Here is a 16064-nt window from a genome sequence, read left to right as displayed (position 1 = left end):
CAGCCAGTGCTCTTAACCGCTGAACCATCTCTCCCGCTCCTTCAACTAATTTCTCAGTAAGTTGAAATAAGAAATAAGTGAGTTTTTAAATAAGTGCTTTCATGATACTATGATGTGATACACCAAGTCAGGAAGCCTTAGGAGATGTATGTAACTGTAGTTGATACTATGAAACCTCTGGAGACATATGCAATTAAGTGCAGATGGTTACTCCTGTAACCTTTGGAGAAGTTCTTAATTACAACTTGTTACAACTATAATCTTCCTCCCAGGAAATGCACTGAACAGTGAATTCTCCTTTTATCCTTTTATTTATGAATTTATCCTCTTATTTATGGCTTTCTTTTACTTACCACTAAAAAAACAATAATCTTTTGTACAACTTGGGCTTGAGACTCTGTCTTAAAAAAAAAAAAAAATCAAGGTTATATAGCTCCAGGGACTCAGAGGCCCGGAAGCTCTCCTCAGTGTCCTTGGGCAGCAGCTCAGCTGAACTTCCTTGCTTCCAACTTCTTCCCATGGTCTGTAGTAAGTGTGTGGCACAGCTTGTCATTATGGGTTATTCTGTATACTATTACCAAGGCGGTGTGGTGTTGCTGAATGGCTCAACTGACCTAGCACACATAAGAGCCTGGGATTCGCCTTCAGCAAAGGGAAGTGCAAGAGAAGGGGAGAAGTGCAAGAGAAGGGGAAGGAGGGAAAGGGGGGAAAGGGAGACAAAGGGTGGAGGGGCCCGTCAAGCCGGAAGGGCACATCTTATCACAGACAACTTTTCAAATTCAGCTCATTCTTTAGTCATCCAGAGTGCAAGCACAGAAGAGAAGGTTCGCTGAGACTCCCAGCCTTGGTGGGATGCTGCTGGTCTATTCTCATCTTCACAAACCTCTTCAGGAACATCTTTACTAGCCAACTTGGTACTACTGAAATAAGGAATTTGATACTTCCAGATCTTGGTTCTGTGGTGGAAGGCAGGCTGAGCCAAGGCTTTCTCAGAACCCTGAAGAAAGGATAAGGGGAATCTACTGTCCTTGTCCAGGGGCAGACCTGCAAGGACCAGCTGGGGCCTGGGCTCAAAGGTTTTCGTTCAGGAGAACATGACTTTTACCCCTGAAATGACTGGCGTCATCAGTCCCAAGGCCACTATGCGCTTGGTCTGTAGTGCACTGGAGATAACCCTTTATACAACATTCCTTGATTAGCTTCAGGCTGACTTCGTCCTGTTGTGTGATAGCTCTCTAATGACTCTGTCCCATTTTTCTCCCATCAACCTGTACATAAGATACTGTTTCTTAAGAAGCCTGCATGGCACAAGACATAGCTTGTCGCGGGCTGTGTTGATGTTCATGGTCAGTATGGCCACCAGAGGCCACACTGCTGTCTGCGACACATGCTGCTAATGCAGGCAGCGTTGGTGTCCACATCCCTGTGGTTGCCGGAGGCCATTTTGCTCATGGTTGGTGCTGCCGCTGGGAGGCATATGCTCGTGTCTCCCACAGGACATACTGATGCCTGCGCCCCCTGCTGCTCTGGAGGCTATGCTGAGGTTCGTGCTGCCGCCGCGGGTTGGGTTGATGTCCACGGTCTGTGCTGCCACTGAGGACCACGCTGATGTCTGTGATCGGTGTTTACTGCCAGGGTCCACACTGATGTACATGGTCCATGGGGCTGCCAGCTGCTATGGGCAAGGAAGCTTCAGTTATGACTACAGACTCATAACTAAGAATGAGAGACACTGAAGGCTTCTGTGACCTCTCCCCTGCCGACAAAAAAGAAAGAGAAACAGCCCAGACAGAAGAGAGGCCTTAAAAAACTGTGATAAAGATGCAGAAGGGTAGCGCCTCACAGTTGATGGCTTCTGAGACACAGTTGGTGTCTCAAGTTTTCTTTAAGGGGCTGGCCTCTGGATATTATATCCGCCAGATGGTTATAGTAACTGTGGTGGTTTGAATAAAAACGGCCCCACGTGGAGTTTGACTATGTTCCGGTGAGTATAATGGGCAACACAAACTGGACTTGGTGTTTTGGTTTCTTTTTGTTCTGGGAGGAGGGTGCGAGGGTAGAAAGGCAAGCCTAGGAGAAATGGGAAGAGGCTGTGGTATGGGTGCATTGTACAAAATGTCCAAATAAAACTGTTATGTTTGGGGGTGGGGAAGTCAACCTGGGCAAGATCTCCTGACTACAGCTTTCTGATCTTCATCTTTTCATCTCCAGGTCATCAACCTCAAGGAAGACTGGCCTATTGGCTCAGGTCAGTTCTAGAAATAAGCTCTTTGCTACCAATCTGTTTTTGTTTGTTTTAGTGAGCCTGGGTCTGGCTACGTAGCCTGACTAGCCTGAAAACAGCCATGCAGACCCGGCAGCCTTGAATCTGTAGCCATCTTCATATGTCTGCCTCCTGAGTGCTGGACATACAGGCATCTCATGCTACCATGTTTGGCCCAAGTCATTCTTCACAAAATTGTTGGAACGCTTGCCCCGCCTCCCTCGGTGAGCTGTTGTAAAATCTTAACAGAATTACACAGTAAAAGGGTTTAGGGAAACCCACAAGGTATGATGGACCTTTAGTCATGTTCTGTTGCTGTGAAGAGACACCACGACCACAACAAATCTTACAAAAGAAAGCATGTAACTGGGGCTTGCTCACAGTGTAGAGGTTTAGTCCATTATCGTCATGGCGGGAGCATGGTGGCATGCAGCAGACACGGTGCTCTGAGTTCTACATCCGGATCCACGGGCAACAGACACTGGGCTTGGCTTGGGACTTTGAAACCTCACAAGCCCACGTCCAGTGACACACCTCCTCTAACAAGGCCCCGCCTGCTAACCATTCTCAAGCAGTCTCTGATGACAAAGTTTTGAAATATGCGGGGCCGTTTTTATTCAAACCACCACAGGTTTTATAACCACAGTCCTCCGGCAGCGGCACTTGCCTGTACACGAGCGCCTGAGGGGCTCTAGGCTAGCCTAGGCCTACAGTGAGACCCTGTCACAAACAAACATGTCTGGCAAGAAAGATCAGGAAAATGTTTTTCTGGAGAGAAACTTTGGGATTGTGGGAAGAACCAGCCTGGCTGCTGGCACACTAAGAGGTCAGCTAATAGAAATAATTCGTATGTGGAAAAGGCTACTGACCACTCCCTCATGGCCACCTTCTGGAAATCCAAAAAGTGCTATTTTTGGTACAACAATACCATTCTATCCCCTCAGCTGTGCTGGTGACTTAGGGGCTCAATATTAACAGCAACCATTGCCCATATCTCTGACCAATAGCATTGTCAGGATTATATCCCAGCAAAATCACCCCTAGAAATGTTCATTTGCCACTTATAAATGGAGATCTAAGAGCCAGCCTGCTTGGTAAAGGCATCTGCTGCCAAGAGCTCTATCCCTGGAATCCACACGATACAAAAGAACCGACCCCTGTAAGTTGTCTTTTGGCCTCCATGGTATATACACCCATGGAAACAGATACAGGCTCACACACACAAAATAAATTAATACAATGTGATAAAAATTTTACTTATAGGCTGAAGCAATTGCTCCACAGTTAAGCGCACTGGCTGCTCTTCCAGTGGACACGTGTTCAATTTCCAACATCCACATGGCAGCTCACAACTATCTGTAACTCCAGTCACAGAAGATCTGGCCTCCTGCATGCATGTGGAGTGCATATATACATACGTACAGGCAAAATACTCATACACATAAAAATAATAAAAAATTAGACGAGTCAGGGAGACAGCCCAGTGGATAAAAGTGCTTGTCAATCAGGCCTGACAGCCTGACGTTGGAGCCCAGAACCCACATAAAGGCTGTTCATGGTACTCTTTACAATCTTTGCACTCTTATAGTGAACCGAGAGTAAAGACAGGAGAATTCTCCAGAAGCTTTTAGACCAACTGTGAATATACATCACAGGGCAAACAACGGGAAAGGTCCTGCCTCAAGCAAGGTGGAAGGTAGGGACTGATACGTATCACTCTCCACACATGTGCTGTGGATCGTGCACTCTCACACTTCACACACACAAAGTAAATAGGTACATTTTAAAAAGGAGCTCTGAAAGGTACAGAACAAATTCGGCTTACCATCAGAATCACCTTGGGAACGCGTGGACTTCCTAAAAACAACAGATTTCGAGGTTTACCCAAACTTCCTAAGTCTCTAGAGGTGAGCCCAAAGAATTCATCTTTCGTCTCCCTAGGGGAAGAGGTTACTGAGATAGGGTCTCACCCTGTACCCAAGCCAGCCTAGAACCTGCTGCAGGCTAGCCTTAAACTCACATTAAAATCCTCTGTCCCAGCCTCCTAAGTGCTGGTACTTAGTCACAAGCCACCATGCCATACCTGAATTCATGTGTGTGTATTTTATGTCTAGGAGGGTGGGGCTGCATGGGCCTTGTGAGATCACACAGAAGCCAGAGCAGAACCATGCTCTGACTTCCACCCTTACTACCTTGAGATGTTCCGTGTTGTAGTTAGGCGGGCTGGCCAGTGGGCTCTTGGTACTTAACTTTCTGCCCGCAAATGCCAAAGTTCCAGGAACATGCCGCCATGACTGGCTTTTTCTGCGGGCGCTCAGGTCTCACCCTGTACAGTGAACATTAGTGCTCACGGAGCCGCCGACCCAACTCTTTGAATCCAGCATATTTAAAGTTCCACAATTAACTGGGCATGGTGGCACTGGGGAGGCAGAGGCAGGTGGATTGCTGCGAGTTCGAGGCCAGCCTGGTCTACAAAGCCAGTTTAGGACAGCCAAGGCTACACAGAGAAACCCTGTCTTGAAAACCCACAAAAAACTAAAAACCAAAAATAAATAAATAAAATAAAATAAAGTTCCACATAACCACTGGTTACAATTTGAAAACTCTCTTCATTCACAGTGACAGTTTAGGTAGACCTGGAGCTGAGGAGTTCAAGACTCTGCGCCCTGCTGCCACTCACGGAGTACTCTAGTGCCAACCCAGTGCACACTTCTTTTTATGAAATGAAATGCTGGCATCTTACTTGAAAACCTAGGAGTCCTGTAGCCAGGTTACTCAAGTAAGGGATGGCTACCTAAATCCCACAGTTCGTTACCTACCGCTGTCTGAGACCTTATACTGCACAAGCCATCAGGACCTTGCCAGTCTAGGAATGGGACCCTGCAAGGTGCCCAAACCCATCCTTTTAAAACAACCACGTAAAAGTTATGCTGCACACCTTTTAATGCCTGTTCTAAAGAATGAGGTAGGAAAATGACAAGTTTGAGGCCAGCCTAGGCAACTGAGTGAGACTCTGCCTTAAAGTTAAATAAGATTTATTTAATTATTTATTTAATTATTTATTTATTTATTTATTTATTTATTTATTTATTATACAATGTTCTGTCTGCATGTGCACCCGCATGCCATAAAAGGACGCCAGATCTCATTACAGATGGTTGTGAGCCATCATGCGGTTGCTGGGAATTGAACTCAGGACCTCTGGAAGGACAGTGCTCTTAACCTCTGAGCCATCTCTCCAGCCCTCAAAGTAAAATTAAAAAGGACTAGACTGTAGCTTAGTGGCAAAGCATTTGCAGCATACATGCCACCCTGGGTTTATTCCTCAGTGCTAGAGAAATGGAGGGATAGAGGGAAGAGAGGAAGGAAAGGGAAGAGGGAAGAAGAAAAGAAAGAAGGGGGAAGGAGGAAGGAGGGGACAGAGGGATACTCTTAACATTGGATTTTATTGGAGAAAAATTGTCAAAACCCAAAATACTACAGAAAACTGTCCTGGAAAGGAGCTCATCACATACCAATGACAACAGATATCAACTATAGAGACTGTTTTGGAACATGGAGGAACATCAGTTTTTTCCCACCCAACTTGCCATTTCACCACTAAAGATACAGAGGACCAGAACGAAAGCGACATTTCCAAGTTCACACAGCTGGTGTGTGCTGACTTGCCATGAGTAGGTGGGCCCCGGCCACTGTCTTACACTCGATTGGATTTGCCCGACATAGATAACCAATATGGTGGGAATCCTGAGAAAATCCAAACCCCAGAAAGCCTTAGTCCTTACCCTCTTCTGCCCAGGCTACTAGGACCAATCACTGGTCCTCTGATGAGTCGGGTCTTTCTTTGGTTAAATGATGGGTGAATTTAGGCGATCTGTAGGGCTTTTAGTAACTATGCATAGTGGAGTATGTGACACGAATGTGCCGCTATCAGAACAGAGGCGAGAGGTGGATGTCAGGTGTCCTGCTCTACCACCGTTCACCCTGCTCCAGTGAGGCAGGAACCTCACTGAACTTGGACCTAGGTTAAAGGCAGGAAGGCCCAGCGATCCTCCTGGGTCTGCCCTCCCACAGTGGGAAGTTACAAGTACAAATGGCCACATCTTGCTTTGTGGTCATGGGCTGGACCTGAACTCAGACCCTCATGCTTGCACATCAGAGGAGCCGTGTTCCTGAATATCTACTGAATCAGAAGGTCATCTGGACCATAGGAGGCATAGGTGGAAAAGGTGCTTCATTAATTATGTAAGATGCATGGTTCAGGAACAGTACAGCTGCCCCGTGCCTACCCTGTGACAAACTGGTGTGGAACCCCTAATGATAATGAAGCAATTTGATTACAACGGTCTGGTTCCTGGTGAGAAAAAAAATCCATATCACAAAAGCCAACACATCACCCTCCTCAGCCCCAGAACAGCCAAGTGACAGAAAGGATCTTGACAGTGAAGTCTTTGTGCTCAAAATGCATGGGGAGACCAGCTTTGATAGCTATCAAAGGTGTGACTCCCACATCAATCCAAAATCCACCAGAGACACGAGCCCCAAGAAAGCAAATGTGATTTGTTCAAACAATTTCAATGAGGGGGTAACTCAGAAAGTGACAGCTGTTGAGAAGACAGCAGGGTGCTCCCATCTCAGTCCTACCTCCCAGTGCCTAGCAAGTCTGGGCGGAGTCTCCAACCCCAGCTCCGCAAGCTTCCGCTCCCTGTACTTCTCATACTGCCGGTAGCCTGCGTACCCTCCACCTGTTGCCAACAGGATGGGCACGGGGCGCAGCAGGAACAAGGACCGGAGAGGAGCAGTATGGACTGTTCTGGCACCTGTAATAAAACAACAAGGAGATTCTGAGCATGGGAGACGGAAGTCAAAATGATTCCTGCACTCAGTACCACAAGAGAGACAGAAAGACGTCCTCAGTGAAGGTGACTGGACTGCAGAGGTTCCAAGCTATAGCTCCTAAGACCCTTCTCCAAGCCATGTCATTAGTAGAGCATAGAAATCTTGGCTGTGGAACCGGTAGTGGACTGAAAACAAAAACTCTAAACTAAACTGGGCTTTATTAGGCAGGCCTATGGTCCTAGCTACTCCTGAGGCCAGCCTGGGGAACTTAGGTAGACCCCATCCCAAAATAAAAAGTCAAAACTGGGCTGGAGAGACAGCTCAGAGGTTAAGAGCACTGGCTGCTCTTCCAGAGGTCCTGAGTTCAATTCCCAGCAACCACATGGTGGCTCACAACCATCTGTGATGACATCTGGCGCCCTCTTCTGGCTTGTAGGCACAATACAGCTAGAACAATGTATACATAATAAATAAGTTAGTTAAAAAAAAAAGTCAAAACTGGCCTCGTTATCTGGCTTAGTGGGAGAGAACTTATCTAGTGTGTGCAAGCTTATGATCCATCCCTTACACCAGTAAAAAAAATTTAAAATGTCAGGCTGGGTGCGGTGCACACGCTTGTAATCCTCACACTCAGGAAGGCAGAGGCAGGGGGATCTCTGTGAGTTGAAGGCCAGGCTGGTCTGCAAATCGAGTCTAGGACAGCCAAAGCTACACAGAAAAACCCTATCTCAGCAGGTGTGGTAACAACCCCCATCTTTAATGTCAGCTCTTGGGAGGCAGAGAAAGGTAGAGCTCTGTGAATTCAAGGCCAGCCTGACCTACACATATATAGCAGAGCTACATAGTTAGACCCTGTCTCACAAAATCAAAAACAAAACAAAATCATAACTAAATAAAGGAGAGGGGGAGACAAAAAATCTCAAAGAGGTAGAAACTGAGCTAGGTAGCTCGGCTGTCACCGTCATGTTAGATTCCATTTCTCACTGTGAGCTCTTCTCTAGGAAGTTATATGAGATGATCTCTAATTCTGCCCTTTACGAGTCAGGCTGGGCACTGACACTTCGAAACACACAAGCTTTTAAGTTCCTGACAATTCAATAACAACAACATAAGACAAACAGCTGGCGCTGGCGGTAGTTTTCAGCCCCAACACCACATACACAGACAAAGAGACCAACAATCCAAATGAAAATATATGAACGGGCTGGAGAGACGGCTCAGTGACTAAGGACACTGGCTGCTCTTGAAGAAGACCTGGGTTCAGGTCCCAGCATGCACATGGTGGCTCATCACTACTTGTAACTCCAATTCCAGAGAATCTAATGCTCTCTTCTCATTTCCATGGTGACCAGGAGCATACATAATAGTGTGCATACATACATGAAGACAAACATAAATTTTAAAAAATAATGAAAATTTTAAACTAGCTAGGCATGAAAACTACAAGTCCTAGAAAGGTGAGGCAAGAAGATGACTGAAAGTTCAAGGTCAGCCTAGGCTACATAGTAAGACCCTGTCACACAAACAAAAGGTTTAATATTGTTCAGAGAAGACAAACAAATGGCCAATAAACACATGAAAGGATGTGCAACACTTGCTATAGTTGAATTGAGATTCCCCAAAGTCCTAGAATAAAATCCTAATCTCAGAGGCTACTGGGAGACAGGGTCTTTAAGGAGGTTATCGAGTAAAAGTGGCGTGTCAAGGCGGCTCTGATCCCAACAGGACTGGTAACCTTAGAAACCGAGGCAACTGTACCACACACACTGGGAGACCACCACGGAAGATGAAGGTGGAGAGCAGTGACCCACCTGTAAGAAAAGCTAGAGCTGCCGCTGACAGCTGGCCCGGAGGCCTGCAGTGGCGCCCCCTCGAAGCTCTCAGACATCTGCCTCCTACCAGCCACTCGGCCTGTGGCCCCTTACTACAGTCTTGGCAAGTCAAGACGGGTATCTTTGGTCAAAGAAATATAAATGAGAACCACAGTGAGATATACCTCACAGCCATCAATATGGCTGTCTATACACCTTTAATCCCAGGACTTGGGGGACAGAAGCAGGTGGATCTCTGTGAGTTCAAGGCCAGCCTGGTCTACACAGAGAGTTCCAGGACAGCCAGGGGTACACAGAGAGAACCTGTTTCAGGAAAAAAAAAAAAAAAAAAAAAAGAAATCTGAAGGATATCGTGGTAAACACTAGCAAGGCACATCTGGAATCTTCAAAGGTATCAGGGCTAGAATAGCCCAACAGTAGAGCAAGTACTGAGTATGTGTAAGGGTTTCATCTCCAGCACCGCAAAATAACTTTTTAAAGTGGTTAGAGTAAGACTGGAAACAAGAAAGCCAAAGGACACAAAGTTGTTGCTCCGAAGGACAATGAGTCAGAAGGCCTCATGTATAACATGGAGATTATTGTTAATAATATTGTATGTTAATAACAGTAATTTTGAGTACTCTAACCAATAACAAGGGGGAAGGCAGTTACATGGGATGATTATTTCAGTAATTTGTTGGATTATATCAATCGCTTCACGATACATCTCAAGATAAGTGTACCAGCAATCCATCCTGCTGGTGGTATACTCCTAGAGTCCCAGCACCCAGAGGGCGGAGACAGGAGATTAGTGTTCAAGGCCAGTCAGGGCTCCATAGCAAGACTAACTCAAAAAACAAACCAAAAATATCATGTTATTTCCTTAAATATATACACTGAAAAAACCGAAGCGAACCAAAACATCCCTCAAGAGCTGAGTTATCAACAGCAAAGAGCCATATGTGCCACTGATTTGATTGGGGAGGCGGCACCACAGCACCTCACTTCAGTGGTTGATTTTAGTTATTTGGGTTTTGGTTGTGTTAGGACAGGGTCTCATGGAGCCCAGGCCAGCCTCAAACTCAAGGTGTAACGAAGATTGGCCTGATATTCCCGTCTGTGGCTTTCAAGCACTGGGATTATGTGTGCTGTCACCACAACCAGGTGATTCTTCTGTTACTGGTTTTTCTGTGGCAGTAAGGATTGAACCTAGGGTCTTACTCATGATTCACACAAGCTGCACCACGAGCTACGTTCTTAGCACTGGTTCTTTTTTAAAATGTGTTTGTTTAACCTGTATGACACATACAGGTACCATGTGGATCCTGAGAATCAAACAGGTAATCTGATTTGGTGGCAAGAGCCTTTACCACAAAGCCATCTCACCGGCTTGCTGGTTCTTTTTTTTTTTTAAATAAGCAAATATAGATGTCATAAATCTTGTCCATTGTCTAATCATTCCAAATGAACATGCTAATTGATAGGTTATCTGTTGGGACCACCTATTTGGCCTTGGCCAGGCAACTTTGGGAGGAAAGGGACTACAGGAGAGAAACATGAGCAACACGCTCCAATCACTGTCACTCCTATAAAGGGTCGCAGCCATCTTTTTCTCTGGCAGCCTCCTCAACCACCCACTCAGGAGCAAGACTGTGCTTCAATGTGTGCATCGATAAACACAGTCTCAAACCCTGAGAGGTCAGACTCCTGTCTCTGTTTGTCTCCTATCTCTTTAAGCTGCCTCAGAAATCTAAACACTACTAACTTAAAAACCAAAAAAATAAAAGAGCTCTGATCAGCCGGGCGTGGTGGCGCACACCTGTAATCCCAGCGCTCCCAGAGGCAGAGGCAGGAGAATTGCTGTGAGTTTGAGGCCAGCCTGGTCTACAAAGTGAGTCCAGGACAGGACAGCAAGGCTACATAGAGAAACCCTGTCTCGAAAAGCCAAAAAAAAAAAAAAAAAAAAAAAAAAAAAAGAAAAAAAAGAAAAAAGAAAAAAGAAAAAGAGCTCTGATCAAGAAAGACTTGTCAGAAAGAGTGTGATAGGGTTAGACAGAGCAGAGGAGCCTTCATCCAGCATTTTTTTAAATTAAGTAATTTATTTATTAATTTATTATGTATTAATTTATTAATGTATTATGTATACAACATGTATTTACATGTACACCTGCACACCAGAAGAGGGCACCAGATTTCATTTCAGATGGTTGTAAGCCACCATGTGGTTGCTGGGAATTGAACTCAGGACCTCTGGAAGAGCAGCCAATGCTTTTAACCTCTGAGCCATCTCTCCAGCCCCCATTAATTTATTTTTTAATTTATTATAATGTATTCACTTTGTATCCCAGCTGTAGCCCCCTCCCTTGTCTCCTCCTATATCCCTCCCCCACCTAGTCTATTGATAGAGGTCCTCCTCCCCTTCCAACAGACCCTAGCCTATAGGGTCTCATCAGGACTCATTCTGTATTCCTGTTGAGACCATTTTAGATTTAACTAGAATTTGATCCCCTTGATAGAGAATTCCCATGCAACATTACCCAACTCTATAGTAGGAACCTGAGGTCAAGAAGCCCCAGCTAACTTAGCTTCTGTTAAACTGCCTGCTTGTGCAGAACCCCCTCTGGCTAACAACTTATCTTACTTTCTGTTAAACAGCTTGCTTGCCCAAAACTTCCCTCTGCAGCCACTGAGTGAGATACCAGGATGTGGGTTTTGCCTTTAAAAACCCCTTACACTTGAGTCCCAAATACCCAAGTATAGTCCTAGCTAGCCAGAAGAAAGATTTTTCAGTTGGCTCTAAGCTGTGTACGAGTGGTCATCTCCGGTGGGTTCCCTGTAATAAGAGAAAGATCTACCCTTCACTTTGCTCCTTCCAAACTGCTTGGTGATGACAGATGATACTATGATTACCAGTTTGCACAAGGCACACCGCTCAATGTTTCCTGCTACCTTTTTTTTTTTTTTTTAAGGTAGGCAATCTTCCTACTTCAGTTTCCCAAGTGCCGGGATTAGCAACCACCATACCACGCCTCATTTATAGGCCTCTCGACTTTTCTTTTTTATTTTGTAATTACATGCGTGACTATGTCCATGTGAGTACAGGTTGTGGTGCTAGAACCACAGCAACCTGCTGCCTCAGACCAAAATGGCTGAAGGAGAAGGGGACCATCGAGGCAACAGTAGCCTGCCCCAAGCCATGACGGTTCATCCCTAAGTCCCTGTTCCTCGTCCCAAGCTGTGGTGACTTGCTGCAGCCAGCGGGCAATCCAAGTGGCCCACTGCTTCTCCCTTGGCCCTGCAACCCACTGATACCCCCCTTCCGCCCCCACCACAACACACCAAGAGTCATATCCAGCCCTTGAGCAGCAGGCCACTAAAATTTCAAGTGGTTCAAGGCCACTTTCCCTTCCCCACCTCAGGACAGTCAGCACTTCCTTCCTGCCCTGGGGCTGTGAAGGTAGGAGACAAAATGTCAGCACCTCAGCAGGAGCTGTCCATGATGACTATTCCTGCTTCAGCTGACTGCTAAGGGAACTGGACCTTTCCGGCCTCTACTGCCAACGCCATGAGAGCTGTCCATGTTGATGACAATTTTTCCTGATTCAGCCTATTGCCTTCACAGTGGAAAAGTGGCCAGATTCCTGCCTGAGTAAGCTCTAACAGCCGAGCTCTCCCCCAGACCTCTGTAACTGTCATCCCCAGCCCCTCAGTAGGACTCATCCCAGATTATGCAAATCTGAGGTGAAAAGTCTGGACAAAACCCCACCAATCCCTGAGCTCCTCAAGCTCTCGGGACTTGAAATCCCACCAATCTAGACTCTGGAAATCTCTGCCCTAGAAAGCTCTGCCCCCTAAGAGATCCTATTTAAAGGCCGTGACTGCCCAGTTCCCTGCTGCCTTCTCCCAGGAGCAGAGGCAGCCACTCCTGGATTTGTCCCTCCAATAAATGTCTTTTAAGAGATTTACTGCCTGCTGTGAGTCACTCATCAGAAAAAGAAAAGAAAGAAACAGAGGAGTGGAGCTCAGGCTCCTCAGCTCCTCAGGGGTTGGGGCAACCCTCCCCTGGGAGCTGCAGCGTCTCTGTTAAGGAGGTCTCCTTTCAGAGCTGTTTGGTTCCTGGGCCCCATGTCTCAGGATACCATTAGAACACTGTCTCATCCCAGAGCTGTGTAGTTCCTGGGCTCCCTTGGGACACTGTCCCACCTCAGAGCTGGAATATCTTCCCAGACCTCAGACTTGTGAGTTTTCTAGACACTTTCCCAACTGGTCAGGAAGGCAGACCATCAGCCGTGACAAACAAAACAGAAGATGTCAGATCCCCGGGGTGCTAGTTACAGGTAGTTTTCAGGACTTTGATAAGACACCAAGGTAGGCAGATAGGTATGGAAAAGGGCTGTGGCTTGGTAATATAAGTGGTAAATTTCCAAGATGGCCATCTTCTTCCTCACCCTCTGACCTGACACAAAAGCCTGGCAGCTTAAAACAAAGATCTTGTAGGCATTTTGTCTCCCTACAGTAGGCTCCCTGCTGATGGGCTGACTCAAAAAAATTCAAGATCAGCTGTAGGAGAACAGTTCTGGGCTAACCAACCATCTTTTTTCAAATTGACCAACCCTAATTAAGAAAAAAAATCTTCACAGACTTGAAACAACCCATCCCCTGAAAAGGAACTGGATTTTTTTTTTTTTTTTGGCTTCCCTGGCAGAACACCACTTTGTGTGTGTGTGTGTGTCTGCTGCATGTGTGTGTCTTGTCACACAGCTCTTCTCCCCTCCCCCACTCCTCCATGAATTCCTTTCAACTGCTGATTCTGTCTGCAGTGCTTGAGATTTCATTTGGGGGCTCATCCGGGAACCCTGAGAAACACAGACTCATCAGAAATCAGGCTAAACCCTGAAAGGATAAGGTACATCCACTAAGCAGCTGGCAACACTTCCCCTGTCCTGGAAAGGAGCTGGTAATTTTATTTTCTTCTTGCTTACTAGGAAGAGAGAAGAAACCATTTAACCTGTTTGGTGACTAGAAACCTGTGAACAGGTACTAAAACTATACTAACCTAGGGTCTGGCTCCATAGCAGTGCTGCCTCGCTCTGGTCACTGACTCCGGTGCCTGAAGGAAGGACATTTTTAAGGAAACAATTACTATATGAAGACAGACAAACCTCTGGATATTTCAAAGCACCTGAATTTTCTATCTTATCCTTTTGCCATCTTGAGACTGAGACAGGCCAACTACTGCTTTAATAAACTGAATAATGTTTATATTTTTTCTCTCCCTCTCTTTAGAAAAGAAGAAGAAGAAGAAGAGGAAGAAGAAGAAGAAAAGAAGCAGCAGCAGCAGCAGCAGCAGCTATCAGAGACCTCAAACTGATCAGAGCTGCTTTGCTCCCCTTAGCTTTATTTTGCTAATTGGGACCTATCAGCTGAGGCCATGGTGCTGCTGCTTCCTCCTATATCCACTCTAACTAACTACTGTGTCCCTTTAAAAACAGAGTGTAAAGGTACACAGTTAATCTGTGAGATGTGTGGATCCCAGAGGGACTTGTGCCTAGGCAGTATTGAGGCCTACTCTTTGTAACATAGCTAAAGCCATTTTATTCCATATCTATCTTTGTTCATAAGGTGAAATTAAGTTAAAACATTTTAAATTCTGCTTCCCAGTAGTTAATCATAGCTACCAGAGGTCAAGTTAATCTACAGTAACAGACCCCACCAGAGGGTCAAGCTAACCTTATATTTTCCTATGACTCAGTGGTGCCATAACCCATGTTCCGTTATCTCCACACTTGGCTATGCCACACTCTGGCTGCACTCTATCTACACTGGCTGTACTCTGGTTGTACTCTGGAAGTCCCTAACCACCACCTCCCTTAACTTACTTGGAACCAATCAGCTTAAAGGTTAGCTGAAAATACTTTGTCTAGTTAGCCAAAATGAACTTAAAATGCATTACTTCCCCCTCTTGTCTTCTGCACTTGGTTTTCTTATAAAAAAAAAAAAAAAGACTGCCCTAAAAGCAGACTAGTGTCACAGTTAGGCTCCTGAGTCCATTCTGTGGTCCTAATCATGATAAGTCTTCGGGTGTGTGTTCAAAACCATCCATATCTGACTAAGACCAGAGTCTGAGTGGTTTGTGCTGCTATTCTTGGCCATAATAGGCGAAGGGCTCACCTTATCAGGGAGCTGGACTAACCTTGAACAAAAAGCAACCATGTGGCTCGTCACCATCTTGGCTCAGCACGACAGAGACAACCATGTGGTCAGCTGCTATCTTTGATAATGTTATAAAGAAAGCCAGTGCAGTGCAACTTCACTGCCATCTTGGTTATGTAACCACATAGCATAAACAAAATATAGCAGCACCCCACAAAGTTTCCTATTCCTACTGAGCCCTCTGGTTATCACTGTATCTCTCTTAGACTAAAGACGCAACACCAAGCCTCCAAGATTTTTTTCCTTAATGTTCTGCTTTGTTTTAATATTGAGCCTTTTAATTACAATAACAGAGGTTAACTAAACGAAACAATCTAATATGACCACTTTCTGAGTTCTTCTACATTTTTTGTTCTGCCGTGTTTACTATCCTTTAGATTACATGGAATCAAGCCCAATTTACATATGATGAACTGTAAGAAGTGCCCTTCTAATTTAGTGTTGGGCCACAAAGCAGTCCCTTAAGATGGTGGCCCAGATGCCAATACCCTACAATGTCTACCCAATCTAAGTTGGGGTTAGATGGCCACGAGGCAGCAGAAACCTAACCTTAACGTTTTTCAGAAACCCACCGACTCAGGGAAATTGTGCATCAGATAACTGCAGTTCCCCTAGTGGGATCACCCTGGGTACTCCGTTCTATTCAAGACGAGGCTAAGAAAAAAAATCTCCCAAGAGGGAGAAATCTGTCCTCAAGCCTTTAGGAACCTTTTGAAGACTCTTGCTCTCCCAGGCTGGGCTGCTGTTCTCCACCACAGTAAGACAGCCTGGTAGTCTGTTATTTAATAAACTCTCTTTCTACCAATCGAGTGGTCTTGTTTGGTAGTTTTGCTGTGCTTACTTACATTTAGATAGTACTCTTTAAAATAAAAAAAAAAAATCACAAGTGTGTATCATGCTTGCTTCCAGTCTGGATTTAAAATAATAACAATTACAAC

At 45.5% G+C, this 16064-nt stretch overlaps 1 protein-coding gene across 3 annotated transcripts in view; it reads right to left on the bottom strand.

The window, feature by feature from the left end:
• Positions 1 to 16064, bottom strand: part of Pisd (phosphatidylserine decarboxylase) — a 57708-nt gene that overhangs the window by 24808 nt on the left and 16836 nt on the right. For 2 of the 3 annotated variants that reach the window (XM_021652006.2, XM_021652024.2), the window contains exon 3: positions 6908 to 7083. In XM_021652006.2, the coding sequence (XP_021507681.1) occupies positions 6908 to 7083 (176 nt within the window). Of the gene's footprint in view, positions 1 to 6907; positions 7084 to 16064 lie in introns of those variants that run through there. The other variant, XM_060365530.1, reaches the window with a different exon arrangement.

Source organism: Meriones unguiculatus, chromosome 12 (assembly GCF_030254825.1).
Source record: "Meriones unguiculatus strain TT.TT164.6M chromosome 12, Bangor_MerUng_6.1, whole genome shotgun sequence".
Lineage (NCBI taxonomy): Eukaryota > Metazoa > Chordata > Mammalia > Rodentia > Muridae > Meriones > Meriones unguiculatus.
This window is presented reverse-complemented; position numbering and strand designations above follow the sequence as displayed.